This window comes from Sander lucioperca, chromosome 11 (genome assembly GCF_008315115.2).
Source record: "Sander lucioperca isolate FBNREF2018 chromosome 11, SLUC_FBN_1.2, whole genome shotgun sequence".
Taxonomy (NCBI): Eukaryota; Metazoa; Chordata; class Actinopteri; order Perciformes; family Percidae; genus Sander; species Sander lucioperca.
The window spans coordinates 6146304-6163099 of record NC_050183.1 but is presented as its reverse complement, the minus strand read 5'-3'; the positions used below and the strand labels follow the sequence as shown (position 1 = coordinate 6163099).

The 16796-nt window shown below is 40.3% G+C and overlaps 1 protein-coding gene across 3 annotated transcripts in view; it reads left to right on the top strand.

The window, feature by feature from the left end:
• Positions 1-16796, top strand: part of arhgef18b (rho/rac guanine nucleotide exchange factor (GEF) 18b) — a 43736-nt gene that overhangs the window by 3652 nt on the left and 23288 nt on the right. For 2 of the 3 annotated variants that reach the window (XM_036007285.1, XM_031307126.2), the window contains exons 2-12: positions 570-721; positions 1292-1890; positions 2311-2488; positions 2945-3065; positions 3170-3218; positions 3963-4007; positions 4464-4538; positions 5177-5285; positions 5640-5826; positions 14229-14296; positions 14737-14776. In XM_036007285.1, the coding sequence (XP_035863178.1) occupies positions 570-721; positions 1292-1890; positions 2311-2488; positions 2945-3065; positions 3170-3218; positions 3963-4007; positions 4464-4538; positions 5177-5285; positions 5640-5826; positions 14229-14296; positions 14737-14776 (1623 nt within the window). The remainder of the gene's footprint in view (positions 1-569; positions 722-1291; positions 1891-2310; positions 2489-2944; positions 3066-3169; positions 3219-3962; positions 4008-4463; positions 4539-5176; positions 5286-5639; positions 5827-14228; positions 14297-14736; positions 14777-16796) is intronic. The other variant, XM_036007286.1, reaches the window with a different exon arrangement.

The following is a 16796-nucleotide window of genomic DNA, read 5'->3' as shown; positions in this document are numbered from 1 at the left end:
ACACCACGGGACACTGAAACATTTGTTTTTCATTCAAGTAAAATGTAAGAAATGTTACAACTACACTTTTGATCTCAAATATGTGATGCCAAACTCCATATATGCCTTTGTACTGTACTGTACTGTGCTGTACTGTAGTTCCTTCATATAGCATGACTTACTGTAGAATATTACAATATTTACCACAGGCAAGCAGCTTCTCAGGCCGCAGAAAGCTCAGTGAGGGAATAATCTCCAGCTCTCCACCACTGACATGGAGACTAATGCAGGCTCACCAAGCAGTTTGCGATGATGACAGCGGTTTGTGGCATCATATGAATCCAGAAATCTGTTTATGCAATGGAAATGTAAAGGAGTTTCAGTGAGAGGATGGAGAAAAGGGGCAGTAACTTGGCTTTTCTTCCATCAAACACAAATAGCTGAAATTGGTTACACAGGTGTTGTGCAGCTGTTAAAATCAGCTACGTCTGCCTTTCTGTGTGTTCTTGTTCTCCTTGTGCTACTGTTGAAGTTATTGACTTTTCAGGAAATGTTTATAACTCACAAACATCACATCCATTATCTTTCAGCATCAGAGTGCAAGCCATGTCAGTCCTGTGGGCCTCCCAGTGCCCAGATTTGTGTCCAGCCTCATGCTCTCAGCGAGACAGGATCTTCCTCCTCACTATCCCCTGCCTCTATCACTGAGGATGGCTTCTTTGGTAGCACCAATAAAGACCAGGTAAAGCTCTTTGTTTTCTTAAATTGGAAATCATTTGGAAATGTTGTTTTCCTTCCTTTTTTAACCATGCTAGCAGCCTGGCTGTAGGGATGGCAAGGATTGCCGTAACATTTGGTTCAGACATTTGTGTTCCCAGGGATGCATTGTAATAACCTTGATCCTTTGACCTTCCATCATAAGGTTCAATTTCTGTTTGTCCAATTCTTTAGTTTATGACCAAATACCTACTGACATTGCCATCAACCTACTACCTCCACCTTGTGTTTAGAGCTAATTAGCAAATGCTAATCTTCTTAAATAAAATGACAAACGTGGCCATAAAACATTATACCTGCCAAAGATTAGCAACATAAGCATTGTCACTGTGAGCATGTTAGCAATAAGCTAAAAAAGCGCTTTGCCTTAGTACAGCCTCACAGAGCTGCTAGCACGGCTACAGACTTACTTGTGTTACTTGAATTTTGGATTGGAGCTGAATCTTGTTTATCTACTCTCTGTTCTCCACGTCTTTCTTCTCTCTCCCCCATGTTTTTAAATCCTACACCTTTCTCCCTGCTTGCTGAGTTGCAGGATGCGTGTTCAGTAGTCAGTGACTACGACTGCCCCTGTGTGGAGGTGAGCAGCAGTGTGGAGGACCTACTGGGCCTCAGCTCTTCTCTCAGAGACTCGGAGTACTTTAAAGACCTGCAGGGAGAGATAGCGCCTTCCACAGTAACTACAGTCCCAGAGAGCAAAACCCTAAATGTTGGCCTACAGGTGTCCCTAAACACAGACAGTCCTGCCATCAACCAGCTTGCACAGACTTGCACACTCTCCCCTCAGGACAATGCGCTATCTTCCCCCTATTATATACATCCTGCAGAAGAACTTCATCAAAACTTTGTGGTCACTCAGCTAAGTCCGAAGTTATTGCCAGGTTGTACCTTTGATCGCAGTGACTCCTCAGGCCCTGCAGTAGGGCTTAGCTTGACAATTGATCTGAATGGACTGTTGGAGTCAATGGAAACAGCAAAAGGAATAACAGGACCAGAGGAAGTAAAGGAGCAACCCACTATGGATTTTGATGGAGAGTCAGACCTGGACAGCGTTCCTATCTTAGTCAGATCCATGTCAACGTCTCGGAGGCACAGCTGGGGTGTCCCTGTGTCCCCCATCAACCTGGGGAGGAGGTAAGATGGATGGATGGTTGTAAAGGATGGAACGAATTGGAGGGAGCAATTTCATAGATTAATGTAATTACACCCACTGCACTTGACTCATGACTCATATCTAAAGTCTTTTTATATGTTTTTACCTGAAATAACCTTTCGCTTCACTTAACATTGCTCACGGTCACTCTAAAAAACAACAATAAAAAAAACCATGCTGTGCTCTTTGGCTGAGCTCAGTGTTTCTGGTGGTTTAGTTGATTGTTCTTAAACAATGCAGTGCACCAAAAATACTTAATGAAAAGCAAAACCAAAAAACAACACAAAAATAAAGTCGGGGACATAGAGTGTCTCGCTCAAAAGTTTTGTTTCGTAATAGATACATTTCACTGCCTGGTAAACCCTCTGCTGTGTGTGTTTGTTGCTATGCTGTGCTAACAGACTGAGTCTGGATGCCATGGCCACGGACAGCGATGGAGAGAGAGAGGATGATGAGGAGGGACAGAAATGTCTCTTCCAGTCGACCCAGCAGACCTACAGCTGCGCAGCATGTCCTGGAGAGGAGACAGATGACTCCAGGCTGACGGTCCCCCGTCCAAGAGCCAGGGTCACTAGCATGGTAATAAAGCAACAGTGACACAATATACATATTATTATCAACAAAACTTGTCTGAAGACAAAAACTCCAGCTCCAGCTCCGTACACTTTAGTTTCCACTGAAGAAATAAATCCTTAAAAACAAGTAACATGTCGCTCAGTGCAACAGTGTGGCACTTTTCGGCAACAATGGGACTCTAATAAGATATATCAGGCTTTTGCACAGATGATACAGATCAATTAATTGTTGTTGGTGGTCTTTTCAATCGATTTTGCAATTTCATGCGAAGACTGAGTCTTTGTGTGATGTGAAAAATAACTAAAAGATCAAAGTGTCCAAAAATGACTATATATAAATTGCCAACTAATAAAGGCCATTGTAAGTAAAAGTTATCATTATAAGTATTTGAGCTGAATGTGGGGAAGTTGTAAAACAGATCAAACGTGCATGTGATGTCTAATGTATTTATTCTTTCAGGCTGGTGGTGCAAGGCATCTGTACTCCCGCTCAGAGATCCTCGCCACAGACGAATATTCCCGTGCTGCACACATTTCTTGTGTTGTGCAGACATCCAAACAGGCCGCAAGGGCAGCAGGAGGTGAGGCTGAGTGTTTGTACATGTAGAGTACATGTTAGTTTACTCAGCAGGCAGCTATTTTCATCATATTTATCATGAGACCTTTGCTTCTTTCTCTTCTGCAGCAGAGGAGTTTGACCCTGAAGAAAACTTGCATTCTACTGAAGGACATATGTAAGTCTGCAAATTAATTATATTTAAACTTGCGTTAGGCTACACACCCCTTTATTTCCTTTCCAGAGGATGCTTCAGTGTGACTGGTAGCCCAGGTTTAATGATGCTAGAAAGAAACAAAAAGGATACTCCTCTTGTTTGATGCACAGGAGGCAACTGTTCACTTGTGTCCTGTAAATAATACCTGCAGCTTTTTAATGGTTTAGTACAATAGTTCACATACTGTTCTATAGTTGTAAATTGTTATAGTTTGGCACAGATGTATAACTCCCACGTAACTGGGCTTCCCCCATTCCCTCCTGACATTTCTGCTCCATGTCATATTTCGGCAACCTCCTCCACAACAGTCCTCTCTCCCAGCTCCTTAGATGGCCCCTTCAGTGTGTGTGTGTGTGTGTGTGTGTGTGTGTGTGTGTGTGTGTGTGTGTGTGTGTGTGTGTGTGTGTGTGTGTGTGTGTGTGTGTGTGTGTGTGTGTGTGTGTACACTTTGGTGATTGTGTCGACACAGCAGACAGGGAGGATTCTTCTCTAAATTGCAAATTGTTTGACACCCAGCTCCCAACAGTCTCTCCTCTCCTCTCCTCTCCTCTCCTCTCCTCTCCTCTCCTCTCCTCTCCTCTCCTCTCCTCTCCTCTCCCTCTCCTCTCCTCTCCTCTCCTCTCCTCTCCTCTCCTCGCCTCTCCTCTCCTCGCCTCTCATCTCCTCTCACAGGCCTACTCAGCCTTAGTGTTTTGTTTGTCTTAGGCTGATGGTACAGAAAGTTCTGCAGGAGCTAAAGCTGTACCATGGGTAAGTAAACAGAAGAGGGAGGTCTGCTTGCTCAAACGCTCGTCCCAGTCTTCAGAGCAGCAGCAGAGCCAGATTGTGACCAGGGGATAACACTGTGCTGTGTGGGTGTGTGTATGTGCATGCATGTTTTTGGCATGTGTGTTTGCATGTGTGTTTGTGCACTGACACTGTGTGCCATCATCCCTGAAGGGTCTGTGGAACACTAGAGTTTTTATTTTATTTTACAAAATCGTTTGTTGACGTTGAGTTTACCTGACAATGAAACCCAGGTGACTGAGTGAAACACATCATTTATGTAAAAGTGCACTGTTGGCTAAACCATATTATACTCTCAGGTTGTCTATTCACTTGCTGCTTTAAAAGTCTCTTATGGTTATTTATGGTTAATATGTGGTCCAGTTATCAATTGAAACTGAGTGTCTCTCCACATTGAAACCTTCTCATTATCCTCCCCAGAGCGAAGCAGAGGAACAACAGAACAGACAACAAAGTTTCAGGAAATGTCACTTGGTACGAGTTCCTCAATAATGAGTAAGTACTGTCCTTATCACTGTTCCCTTATAACTAAAGCTGCGGACGTTTTAACAATTATAGAAGTTTTGAATTACGTAAAATAATAAAATTAAAAAATAATAAAATCCACATAAATACCTGCTCAATTATTGGTTGCTATGTGTCTTGTGTATTTGCATAGAGGTGTTTCACTGGCCATCTATAACAGGGTATGGTCAAAACCAAAAGTGTCTGTACAGTGAAGCTCTTGGTTCTGCAATAATGTGGTTTATTTTCATGTAAACAATCCAATTACTGTAAATGTCTCATCACTGCAACTGTAACTGTTTAACCAAATCACCTGTTTCTCATAAAGAATTTCATGTGTATTGATTTCCACATTGTCAATCACAAAAGAGTGTAAGAAATATGGTATATATCATATAACTTGCACAAGACAAACACTGTCCTATTTTGACTTATAAAAGATATTAGTAAAAGAAAAGTTGATTAATTAATTAATTAAAGTTTATAATTTTCAATAAACATTAATGATTATCAAATGTGAGTACCAGATGAATAAATTCTGTCAGACAAAAAAACCATAGATGTGTTTCTGTATGTTTGTATTTCCTTTTTTTCTTGGTGTGTATTTCATTCTTTGCTTTTTCGACCAGGAATGATGAAGAGGAGGATCGTACAGAGAAGGTGGAGAAAGGCACCAAGGTGAAGAGGACTCTAAGCTCTCTAAGGAACAGGGTGACAGGCTCCTTCAATAAAGATAAGGTAAACCTATACCACACATGGTGCACGATGTCACTATAAACTCATAGTTTAATAGACCATGCTGCCTGAACGGCAATGGAATGTATCACCTTATAGCATTAAAAAGCGTTTTAAGAGCTTAGAATTCTGTGCAAAAAGAGACCCAATCCTGAGGTGTAAACAGTTCCCTGTTGTGCATGTTGCTGCACATACAAGTCACTAATCTACTTACACAAACCCTGTTAGATATCCTGCCTCTGACATGGTTATGCAATGTCATACCCATCCATGCACTTATGTGCCATAGTGAAATAGAACACACAAATGCGCATGTAAAAACCTCCTGCTGTGTTTGCTTTTCTTGTTCCTCTGCAGGGTAAGAACCGAGAAAAAGAGCAGCAGAGAGAGAGGGGGAAGGAGAAGGAGCGGGAGGCAAAAGAGAAAGTGTGTGACAGCAGAAGCAGCAACAGTCATTATTTGATGCCATGCGCTTTCTCCAGCTGTGCCACCTGCTCACTGTGCAGCAAGACCCTGCAGAGAAAGCATGGCCTGCAGTGCATGAGTAAGTAACACTGCAACCACAGGTGTAGTACATGCACCCACGCTTGTTTCCAGCCTGACACACACATGCACAGGTGCTCCGCTCACACACAAACTCGCACCTATTTATACCCATGCTGCTGCACGCATGCTCACTCACCCACTTGTTGGAGCACTCAAGCACACTGGCAAACAAACAGAGCCAACCCCACATACAATCACACACACCCAACCAGAAGCTGTAATAAATCATAAAACATTCATGAATTATTCAGGAAACACTCAAATACTCTTTTTAGGTATGAGTATTTCTGACTTTTGTTATTTTATTACAATTGTTGACATATGTGTTATGTGGCAGATTACAGCATTAATAATAACTTAGAAAGTGATATTCACAGTACATGCCATTCATCATATTGAATGTGGCTTTTCGTTTGCGTGTTTCTGCTAAAAAGAAGATGGTGTTCCCTTTCAGTTCCTCTTTTAACAGCATTTAAACTTCTGCAGTATTTCATACTCAAACACACTGACATAGTCTGCAATTCACTCTGCACTTTTTTCACACTGCATCATCACTGTGGGTCTTAGTTTTGCACAACTCAGCTCACTTGTTTAGATGTTTTATCTGATACATTAGCACCATCATCTGACAGTTGTTTATGTGACTCAACAGCACATCTTAACTTTGTTTTTCTGGCTTGAAATATTCTCCACATTTCTTATGTCTTTTGTGTGTTGGGTTGCTTTGTCATTGCTTTGTCACATTTTAACAACCCGTAGCTCTTTTTTCTGTCTCTCTAATGTCACTCCTATGCAGCCTGCAGGTCAGCTGATAAGACTGCAATACCTATTGAAAGACATGTAAGAGGGTTTGTGAGTAAAGTGGAAAAACTCTGATCCAGGAAGTCAGACTGTGATAGTACTTTGAAATAGCAGGAGTAATTCCTTTTATTATAAGATATGTTTAAAAAAAAAAGGCCATGTATCAATGAAATCAAAAGAGTTTAAAGTGATCAAATGGGTGGGGTAAAATTTGTTAAAAAGTGATTGTTGTGTTTTATAACTCTAACCCCAGCCTTTGGTAATAGATCCATTGTATAAGGTTTTTGAAAGTGATACTTTTATACTCCAACAGGATATTTCCTGATTACACAGCTGGACTTATGTCACACATCTGCTGACATTATTGTAATTCAGAGAGTCTTCTCCTAAGCCATGTGGTCTGTTGGTGGAGAATTTCACATCACCAAATTTCAATTTCAATTTCAGTTTCAAACAAAGAACAAAGAAACAGAACTGTTCCCAATATTAGTGCCATTTCATTTTCTTTGAACTGGACAATTTCCAGCAGTGCCAGGGGAGAAGCAGTTAGTCGTTCTGTGCTACCACTTCATTATTCCTTGGCTGTAACCGAATATGTTTCCTCGCTCCTCCTGTTATGTGGGAGACAAAGGCCATAATATGTCCAGGACATTTATAAATCCTGCAGTCTAGCAGAAGGGGTTATAATGTATGATTGTTTTTAATAGTGTGCTTATTAAACAAAGTTGTTCTGGCATATTTCACAAGCATCACACATCCAGTGTGATTCAGACTGCACTGCTTCTTTAGACATTAACCAGAAACACATCTATCTCTCCTGCATTGCCTCTGAGACAATTCCCCACTAATCAAGCATGGCTGCCGAGAATGATTAAGTTACAAATTCTACATTTTGACACTTGTTGACACACACACACACACACACACACACACACACAAACACACACATGCCTTACTAAACTCAGAAAACAGCTAACCATAAAAACAATCAGATGAAAGAAAAGAAAAGAAAAAAAAAGAAGGAGAAGAAACACAAACATAACGTCATCCTCCATATTATAAATAACTACAATAACAATGAAATGTTTATGGCCATGTGGAATTTACCCTTTGGGGATCACTTATATTAGATCCCAAAGTTGCAAAACCTTTTAATATGATTTCAGCATAGTCCTCTCCAAAAAATCTCTAACAGGGCTCCAGAAAGAGAAAAGGCCATTCGTGTCTCCTTGGAGTGTCCCTTTAATTTGAACCAAGCCCTGTGGGGATTCAGCCTGTGGAATGCGTCGTTTGTATGCCAGAGATTGTTCCCGGTGAGAGTAGGACACAAAACTGGACAAAACCAAGTATGTGGAATACTTGTTGCTGTTGATCTCAATGGCCGAACTGATTTATCTACCTTACGGACAGACTACATTCCTTTCTGGGTGCAGCTAATTCAGACAAACCCGGGTCTTGTTGGAACGGTAAGAGGCAGCTACTGTAGCCACGGTCTCAAGCGGGATCAGGTGGATAACTCCCGTTGTTTCGCTCAATGGACATTTCGGGCATCCTGGCCGCTAGCTAGGCAGCTATAGCTATGCTAATCATACCCAATCAGATTACATATATTACATTCTTCTTCTGTAGGCTTTGTGTTATGTCTGGTTTGAGTTATTGTGTTAACAAGGGGAACACACTTCTAAGGTTCCTTCGATATTTAATGTATCACAAACTGGCCCATATTTAATCATTCTTAACGTAGAGCTAGCTAACTATTAGCCACGTAATGCTAGCGCGTTAGCCTTCCTAAACAGCTTCTATTTAGTTATGTTAGTTAAGTTTAATTAACTTAAAGTGATAACAACAACAGACCACATCGACTCTGTTTGTCTTCGTATTTTAATGTTGCACAACTTCCCTTCAGTTTCACTTTATGTGGGTCTTTTGGGAGTTTGTCTTTGCTGCTGGCTGCAGACTTTGCATGGAGCTCAACAGGTGATTGCTCGCTAACGTTAGCTTCCAAGATAACTTGTGTTATTTATACCCGAAGTCAGCTGTTGAAATGCACTAGCCTGCTCAGAAGTTGCCTTAAATACGAAGGGAAATTCAAATGTTAGTACAAGTTATTCACATTTTCAGTTTGATCGTGATCTGTCGTGTGAGTCAAAGCTGTGTTTAACTCTCTCTTGTTTGTATTCTGGTGGGTTATACAAGTAGTTGGCTCAGAGGGCAGCTAACTGGCTCGGTGTTATGAAACGCCATAATCCTCGATGTGTTAAATTATGTTGTTCTTGAGTGTCAAATTCTTACTCTTCTACCTCTCTGTTCGGACTAAGCTTTTTCTCTGACTGGGTCACATGCTAATTGTGCTTGGCAGGTCCGCCGGTGCATAACAGCCCACTCCACTGACTCTGGGTCTCACCCATCTCACCCTGTTAGCACACCACTTCTACATGCATCATTGCTTTGTCCTCCAGCATGCCTGACTCTCTGGGTGTCTGCCTTTTACTAGATTTAAAGTCTGACTGCCCCCATTTACATTCTCTGAGTACCTGTCAGAAGATTTTCACCTCAAACCTGTTATCATCTACTTCTCATGGTATCCATTGGCCTGATTAAGTCAGAATAGGTCCCATAAAGGGTGCTAATCAGCAGAGGAGAAATAAGATGAATGAGTAAAATAATTGATCTTTGACTTTCTCAGCATATATCTAGATATAATTATGCCTTGGCTTTCCCCAAGCTTCCCCTTTATAGTATTATCTGTATGCTACTGGTCTCTAATGGCAATCATGACCCTCTTATTTGGGTGAGAAATGTGACCGGTGGAGATGTTTCACTTCACTAAGTAAACCGCTCCCCGAGCCCCAGTTCCTCCTATTTCACTAGATGATGTCATGGGTTGGCTGGCTGCTGCAGGGTTTGCCCCAAGTGTTGATGTTTTTGTCACTGTTATCTCAGGGAATTAAGAGTAACCTCTTACATACTAACCAAGCAGGTGATGTCAGTTTTCGGCTGCTGTGTGAAAAAGTAATATTTTCAAAACAGCTGTTGTGACCTCTTTTCCTCATTTGTGGTAGCAAGGTTTTTCTATGAACTGCATAGGGTGGTAGGGGGCATATGTGGTTTTAACATAGGTTTATACTATACCAAGAATAGTGTAAGGAAACCACAACAACATTTTGCCTAACCTACTATCCAAGTTAGTTTCACTTCAAATGGTGGAACTACACCATCTGAAGTTAGTTTTTTTTCTTGCTTTAAAAGGTTGCTGTTTGGCTGCTCGTCTAACGGTGCAGCTAGATAAGAGTGTCCTTGTACACCGGCAAGAAGAGTTTTACAGCACAATTCCAACATAAGATTGGCAAAAATACACAGCTTGTAAAATATGTGATGAATTGCCTATCTCAAGCACATTCAAGTCTGCAAGTTTAGTGAACTAAATCAAAACCAGCATCTAAAAATCTACACCATGTTTTAGGAAATGGTCATCAGTAATGTGAAGTACCGGTAGGGCTGGGTATCGGTCAAAAATCTTCGGTACAGATACCAATACTGTGACTTTGATACCGGTTCCTAAACAATACTTTTTTTGATACCAATTTTATAAAACAAAAAGAAATTACAGCATTAGGAGAAGTACGGCACACATCTTTTTATTTATTTTTTCAGCTCCTACTCAGTGAGCCTCGTTTCTGTGCATAAAGTAGATTTTTCCTGCCTGCCTCTACTAGGCCTACGTGTAATGCTAAACAGCCAATCACAAGCATTATTAGATCTTAGTAGAAGCATGCTGCATGCTTATTGGCTCATTGACGCTGATGAGATTTTCTCCTTAGGTATTGAAACTGGGTATTGAATGACAAGGCATTTTTCGATACTCAATACTTTAGAGGCAATTCGGTCGGAGCCTAAAAAGTATTGAATTTGGTACCCAGGCCTATACTACCGGTGTACCCAATTCCTAGTTAATGCGTTGAAACTTGCAAAACCCCCAGTCTTGGAAACACACTGTCTTGAATCTGACAGTTTGAAGGCAATATGATAAAACAACTTTTAAGTTTCCTGTTATAAGAGTTAATGTAGGGCTGTGCAATTAATCCAAAATGTAATCGCATTTACGATTTGGGCTCCTAGCTATCACAAAAACAGTAATCGAGAAAAATGATTATTTTGCACATTAAGTTTTGCTAGTAAACTATTTTTTTTTGTCTTGTGTTCTGAATGAAAAAAAGTTCAAATGTTTTGATTTTTGTGTGATTTTGAACTTGTTTTGATTTTTTTATTTTCCCTTTTCTGTTAGTTTGTTGGTAAGCTTCTTTTTTCGCCACCCAGGGCAAGTCAAACAAAAATGCTGCTCATCTATCAACCTGCACTATAGATCGCAGTTGCAGGCCTCGTTTGCATTTTTACTTGTTTATGAGATACTCAATGAACTGTACACTGTACACCACAAGTGCTTCTTGTGTGATAGGGTAGTTACTAGTCAGCAGATGTTGGGTGTGGTGGTGGTTTAGATGGGGGGGCTGAGGGCCCCGTGGATCAGCTGCAAACCACAGTGCTGCTGACATGAGCGAGTGACTGAAACCTATTGCATTGCTCAAGAGTGGCAGAGCTTCTCTGCACTCAGCCACTACGTCCGCTTGATGATATGAATTGGTATATAGTGGCCTAATGTCTAAGCTGTATACTTTGATCTGTCGTTTGTGACTCAGTTTTTGGGTGCAGCACTTGTATTGGTATTGTGCTATTACCAAACGTCGAGGTGGTCTGTAGCTGCAAAGAGTCATTGCTGATAAGCTCTGTGATATCAGTAAACAGAATACAGGGTGTTCTTGCTTATCTTAGGATATTTTTTTTTACTTTCATTAAGCAAAATTTTTCTGAATACAGTTTGAGTATAATCACCTCTACACACATTCCTAAACAGAAATGGCTTACTTTTGAGTTCTTCAGTGATGACTTCAAGGGATGTTGTTGCAATGGCATGGCATTTTATTTAATCTGTCTTTTATCTCCTATCTCTTCCTGTTCTTAGGTATATTTTCCCAGCCTTGCCCAGTCAGTGTGTGTTTGTGCTTTGTTGAAGATGCACTACTGGCTTGATAAACTTTATTAGACGTTGAAGGCTTGTTATACTTCTTGTCTGAAAGAGCCAGGCTGGCATGGAGACTGGAATTTTGCATATTAGTTGGAGCGAGGTGGAAAATGATCTCTTGAGTCTGGCTGCATGACTGCTGAATAGTGTGTTGACTCACTGTCTTCCATCTAAAGGTAAAAAAAAAAAACGGAGTGAAATCTGACAAGGACTATTTGATCTTAAGAAATCAGTTCTGAAAAGGTGTTTGTATATATTTGGTGTTTTTGGTCAAACTATGCACTCCTCTGTGTCTACATTGGGATTAATTGGGCTTGCACTCATAAAGTGCAGCAGTTCAGTACTGCTGCTGGATCCAACTCAAAGACAGGCACAGCACTACTGGTGAAGATTATTCAGAAGCCAGTTTCTGTTTTCTTTTCCTTTAGCTCAGCCAGTAATTGTTCATTTATTACCAGAGACAGGGAGACAGTGGGGGTAGATTAGAGATTATGAATGAAGTTAAATAATAGAGTAAAAGTGGTTGGGGCTGGAGCTAAAAGGGCAAGATAGAAGACAGATTAAACAAACACTCACATTGTATATGCACCTTTTTTTTTCTATCTCTCACTGCTTCATGCCTTTACTGCACAGGATGAGGGGTTTTTTGTCATTGTCTCTATTGTACTGGCACACAGACGGGGAATATGCAGTATAGGCCTTTACTGTAGGCTTTACAGCAGCTAGTGGAAGTTGCTAGAATGGGTCATGTTTAAACTGTGTTGTTCACAGGAGTGCCACTTTTGTCAACAAGCTACTCAGCCAGATTCAAACAATCACAATACTGCTGTGTAACATGGTGAATGTAAAGGGGGCAGTGTTGGGGAAAGTTGATTTTTAAAACTAACCTGTTCATAAACAGTAGCTACCGTTCAAGTTAGAGTTAGTTTCTCCACTTAGATCACTAATCATTTTTACATTTGAGTAAATAACTGGTAAACTAAAAAATATGACATTTAGACCATTGTTGTCATAAAAAATCTGAGCACTTTTTAACACCAGTGAATGATAAACATACACAAGACAATAACACATGATTTGTTTCTAGGGGTGGGGGAAAAAAATCGATACAGCATAGTATCGCAGTATTTTCCGTGGCAACACTGTATCGATACACAGACGCCAAGTATTGATCTTTTATTATATATGTGTGTCAGTTTGTCTGCTTGACAATCCCATTTTGCAGCAATAAAATTGAAGTGAGATGAACAAACGTTTCTTTTTTAGATAAAACAGATGTTGACAAAGTTTTCTTTTGGGGACATAATTTGAAATTGGGAAAAATTTGAAGTTGGAAAAAAGGTAATATTGCAGAATATTGCAATATGTTTAAAATCGCAATAATATTGTATCGTGACATAAGTATCGTGATGATATCGTATCGTGAGGCCTCTGGTGATTCCAACCCCTATTTGTTTCTGATTCTAATTTCAGATTATTTGGTATTTTCCTGGAATGAGTGACCCACTCGGTGCAGCTAAAGTCTGCCTTTCCCTAATAGATGCATTGTATCAGGCTGTTAAACTCACCAACCCTGTTTCCACTGATCAGTCTCTATACAGAGAAGCAGCTCTCGTTTTAGTGTGTATATGTATTTCTTACCCTGTGTTCATCTGTATGTTTTGTATCGAAGGCCATATGTTTCTTGTCCACGTCAGCCTGGTTACCTGGCTGTGTTGGGATTTGACTTTGCATAGTGATAACTTCATTTGTTTGGCCAGCCTAGTCCCTCAGGAAAGGCTTCCGTTGCAGTATGTTTTTCCAAAACAACTTTGAATGGTATCTGTGTGTTAATCAGCTGAGATACAATCAGTCATGTCATCTAAACCTGACAGCTTAGCTTTGTTTTCACCACAGGGGGAATGGTGGACAAAAAGCAAAACCTATTACTGAGATAAAGGGAGAGCCTGGCCTGTCTAAAGTGTGACTTTGTATCTTGTACGTAGGCCTGTAACAATTATTACATAATTGTCTAATCGCAATGTTTTCTAAGTAATCGCCATTTCTTTGTTTAACCACAATTAATTGCCAACATGAGCTAAGGTGCCAAGGGAGATGATTGTTGATGGTTTTGTCAATTTTATGTTCATTTGAGGAAAAAATACAATATTTTATGATAATAAAGCACCAATCTCATGGAGCCAGAAGTGATTATTTGACTTGATGAGAATACTTGTCTAAAAAACAAATATTTGACTTTGTGATTGTTGATAGAGGCAGCTAAAAAAAAGCTATGCCTCCAGACTTTTGTTTCAGCACCATTGCAGTGCTTTGTTTGAATCACTCACAGTCGTCTTTACTTTTGAACACTGCCTTCAGGGAGCTGTCATATTGGTTTTGAAATTTCAAACTTTTTCTACTGTTTTAATTTTTTCTTTCCATATTCAATCCAGAAGCCACCGCTGTTGCCTCTGTGTACTGTATACTCTGTGTGTCTAATGCAACACTGACTCTGTTTTCCTGTTCCTGCTGTTTTTTAGATTGTGCTGTGAACGTTCACAAGAGCTGCAAGTCTCTGCTGGGTGAGTGCACCAGCAGCAGGAATAAGGTAAACACTACACTGGAGCATAGAAAAACAGGGACTAAGGCTATAGTGAAGTCACCCTAGTACCTTCCCTTCCAATGTGTTCTACTATTTTGCATATATAGACTAGATATATACACATAAGGTCAGACATTGCATCAGGGGCACAGACAATTAATTTAATATCATGCATGTGTCATGGTCAGAGTGGTGTTCATTAGGGGTGCACAATTCAGAAAATGTCACGATTCGATTCAGTTCATCGATTTTTAGGCTCAAGATTCGATTCAAAATTGATTTTCAATTCAAAAATGATTCTCGATTTAAAAAAACCAACAAAAAAAAAAACGATTCACAGTATGTAAATGTAGTTACTTTTCCCATGTGATTGCAGTAGACATACAATTTAAAAGAAGTGAATGGCCTTAAAAAAAAAATGCTGTCTTTCTTTATTTTCTCCACAGAGAGATTTTCCACCGAGGACTTCAGGATCTCCTAATCTTGGTAAGCAGAATGTGCATGACTGACCATAGTATCAATTGATTTAGGGGGGATACATTGATGGATGCTTTGGTGTGTGTGTGTGTGTGTGTGTGTGTGTGTGTGTGTGTGTGTGTGTGTGTGTGTGTGTGTGTGTGTGTGTGTGTGTGTGTGTGTGTGTGTGTGTGTGTGTGTGTGTGTGTGTGTGACCATAGTATCAATTGATTTAGGGGGGGATACATTGATGGATGCTTTGGTTATGGAAGGTGTGTGTGTGCGTGCGTGCGTGCGGTGTCTGCCTACACACTGAGCATAGAGGTGGTGATTGGCCTCCGACAGACTGTAGGCAAAGGTGATGATTGGCCATTGTTAACAACAGTCAGCAGCTTTACCTCTGGTTCAAACCCAGTACAGATTTTGTAATATTGTACTATTTATACACAGTGGTAGATGGATTGGCGGCATGCATGGACGCAGTGGCTTGTCTGAACCATAAGATCAAGAATTGCTGCTATTTCTTTTAACTAACTTTTAATGTTGTATGTCTATTGCACTACGACCCGCCCTGGAGGTGAGAGAAACGAACAAAAACAAAAACCGTAATCTTTGCAAATTCTCTTTCACATTTGCCAATCCGAAGGCCCATCAGCGGGCCCGGCTGACTTTTTGTCTTTCAGAGGCTGTACCAGGCTTAAATTTGGACATAGTGAAGTTAGTTAAGATGTTGCTATAATATGAAATTAGACGATCTAAGGAATCCAACGGTACCAACCATATCATACTAGCTTCTCGGGAAGGTGGCTAAGTTTTGGCGATGGAAAAACTAGCATGGCCATTTTCAAAGGGGACTGTTGACCTCTGACCTCAAAATATCTGAATGAAAATGGGTTTTATGGGTACCTACAAGTCTCTTCTTTACAGACATGCCCACTTAATGTTAATTATACGCAGTTTGGGCAATAAGCATGCATGTTTTCTCATGCAGTATAAATGTTATTGTCGCCTATTAAAAAAAAGAAGAAAAAATGGTGATTTGAATATTTCTGCATACTAGGGTCTTAGAGTTGCATAAATTGGCTATGACTGGTAAGGTGAGACTCTTGTGGATTCAATTAGACCAATTGTAATCATGTGTGATGATGTTTATCCCCATAGTAGCCATTTCGATTTAGTGAGACCATTTTCTGAAACTTGTGTCACTGTATAAAATTACCTGTTGTGACCTCTAGGATAATCACAGCCTTATAACCACAAACTAGAGACCTAGGGCACTCAGAGGATGTATGGTTTTCCTAGGTATATTGAAAATAAGCGGGTTTCTCAGCAGTTTCCAGAACAGAAGTGCTTGCTATCCATTTGCCGAAAAATGCAATTCTTGCAGAAATCTCCAAATGTCAAAAGGTTTTGATACCAAATCACAGCATGGATTTTTCTGTGGTGTTCCTCAAGGTCATGATGTTTAAATGTGGTATTTTGGAGGGATTTCTGTCCTTTTTATCAATTCTCGAGTGGTATAAAATGGTTAAATTGGGCACCAAATCTACGTAACAAAAACTGCTGCAAAAACGAATTAGACATACTGTTAGTGAGCACGAGAATAGCCATCATAAACTCATATCATAATGTAAGCACTAAGCCCTTTCACAATTTTAATTAATTAATCAATTCATTTTTGTTTCTGATTTATGACTAGAAAAACTGAGTAGTTTCCCTGTATTTGTGTCACGTGGGCTCCGCCACGGCCACGCCTCTTTAGGAGACTAGCAGCAGGTCCTATATTGAGTATATTGATTCCAATGAGAGAAGTGAACGTGAACAAAGATTATGACCGATTCTTTCGCCACATAGTCACCAAAGTAAATATTGGACCCAATTTTCCCAAGCCACATATCTCCAGAACATTCTGACACTAAAATGACATTTTTCAGACGGACACATCAGGAGAAAATTAACTTTGTTTGAGACCTGTTTCTGTCTCAGGACCAAACTCGCGCGAGATCTGGCAACACGGATAATCTAACGTCAACTAACGTTCGTAAACACC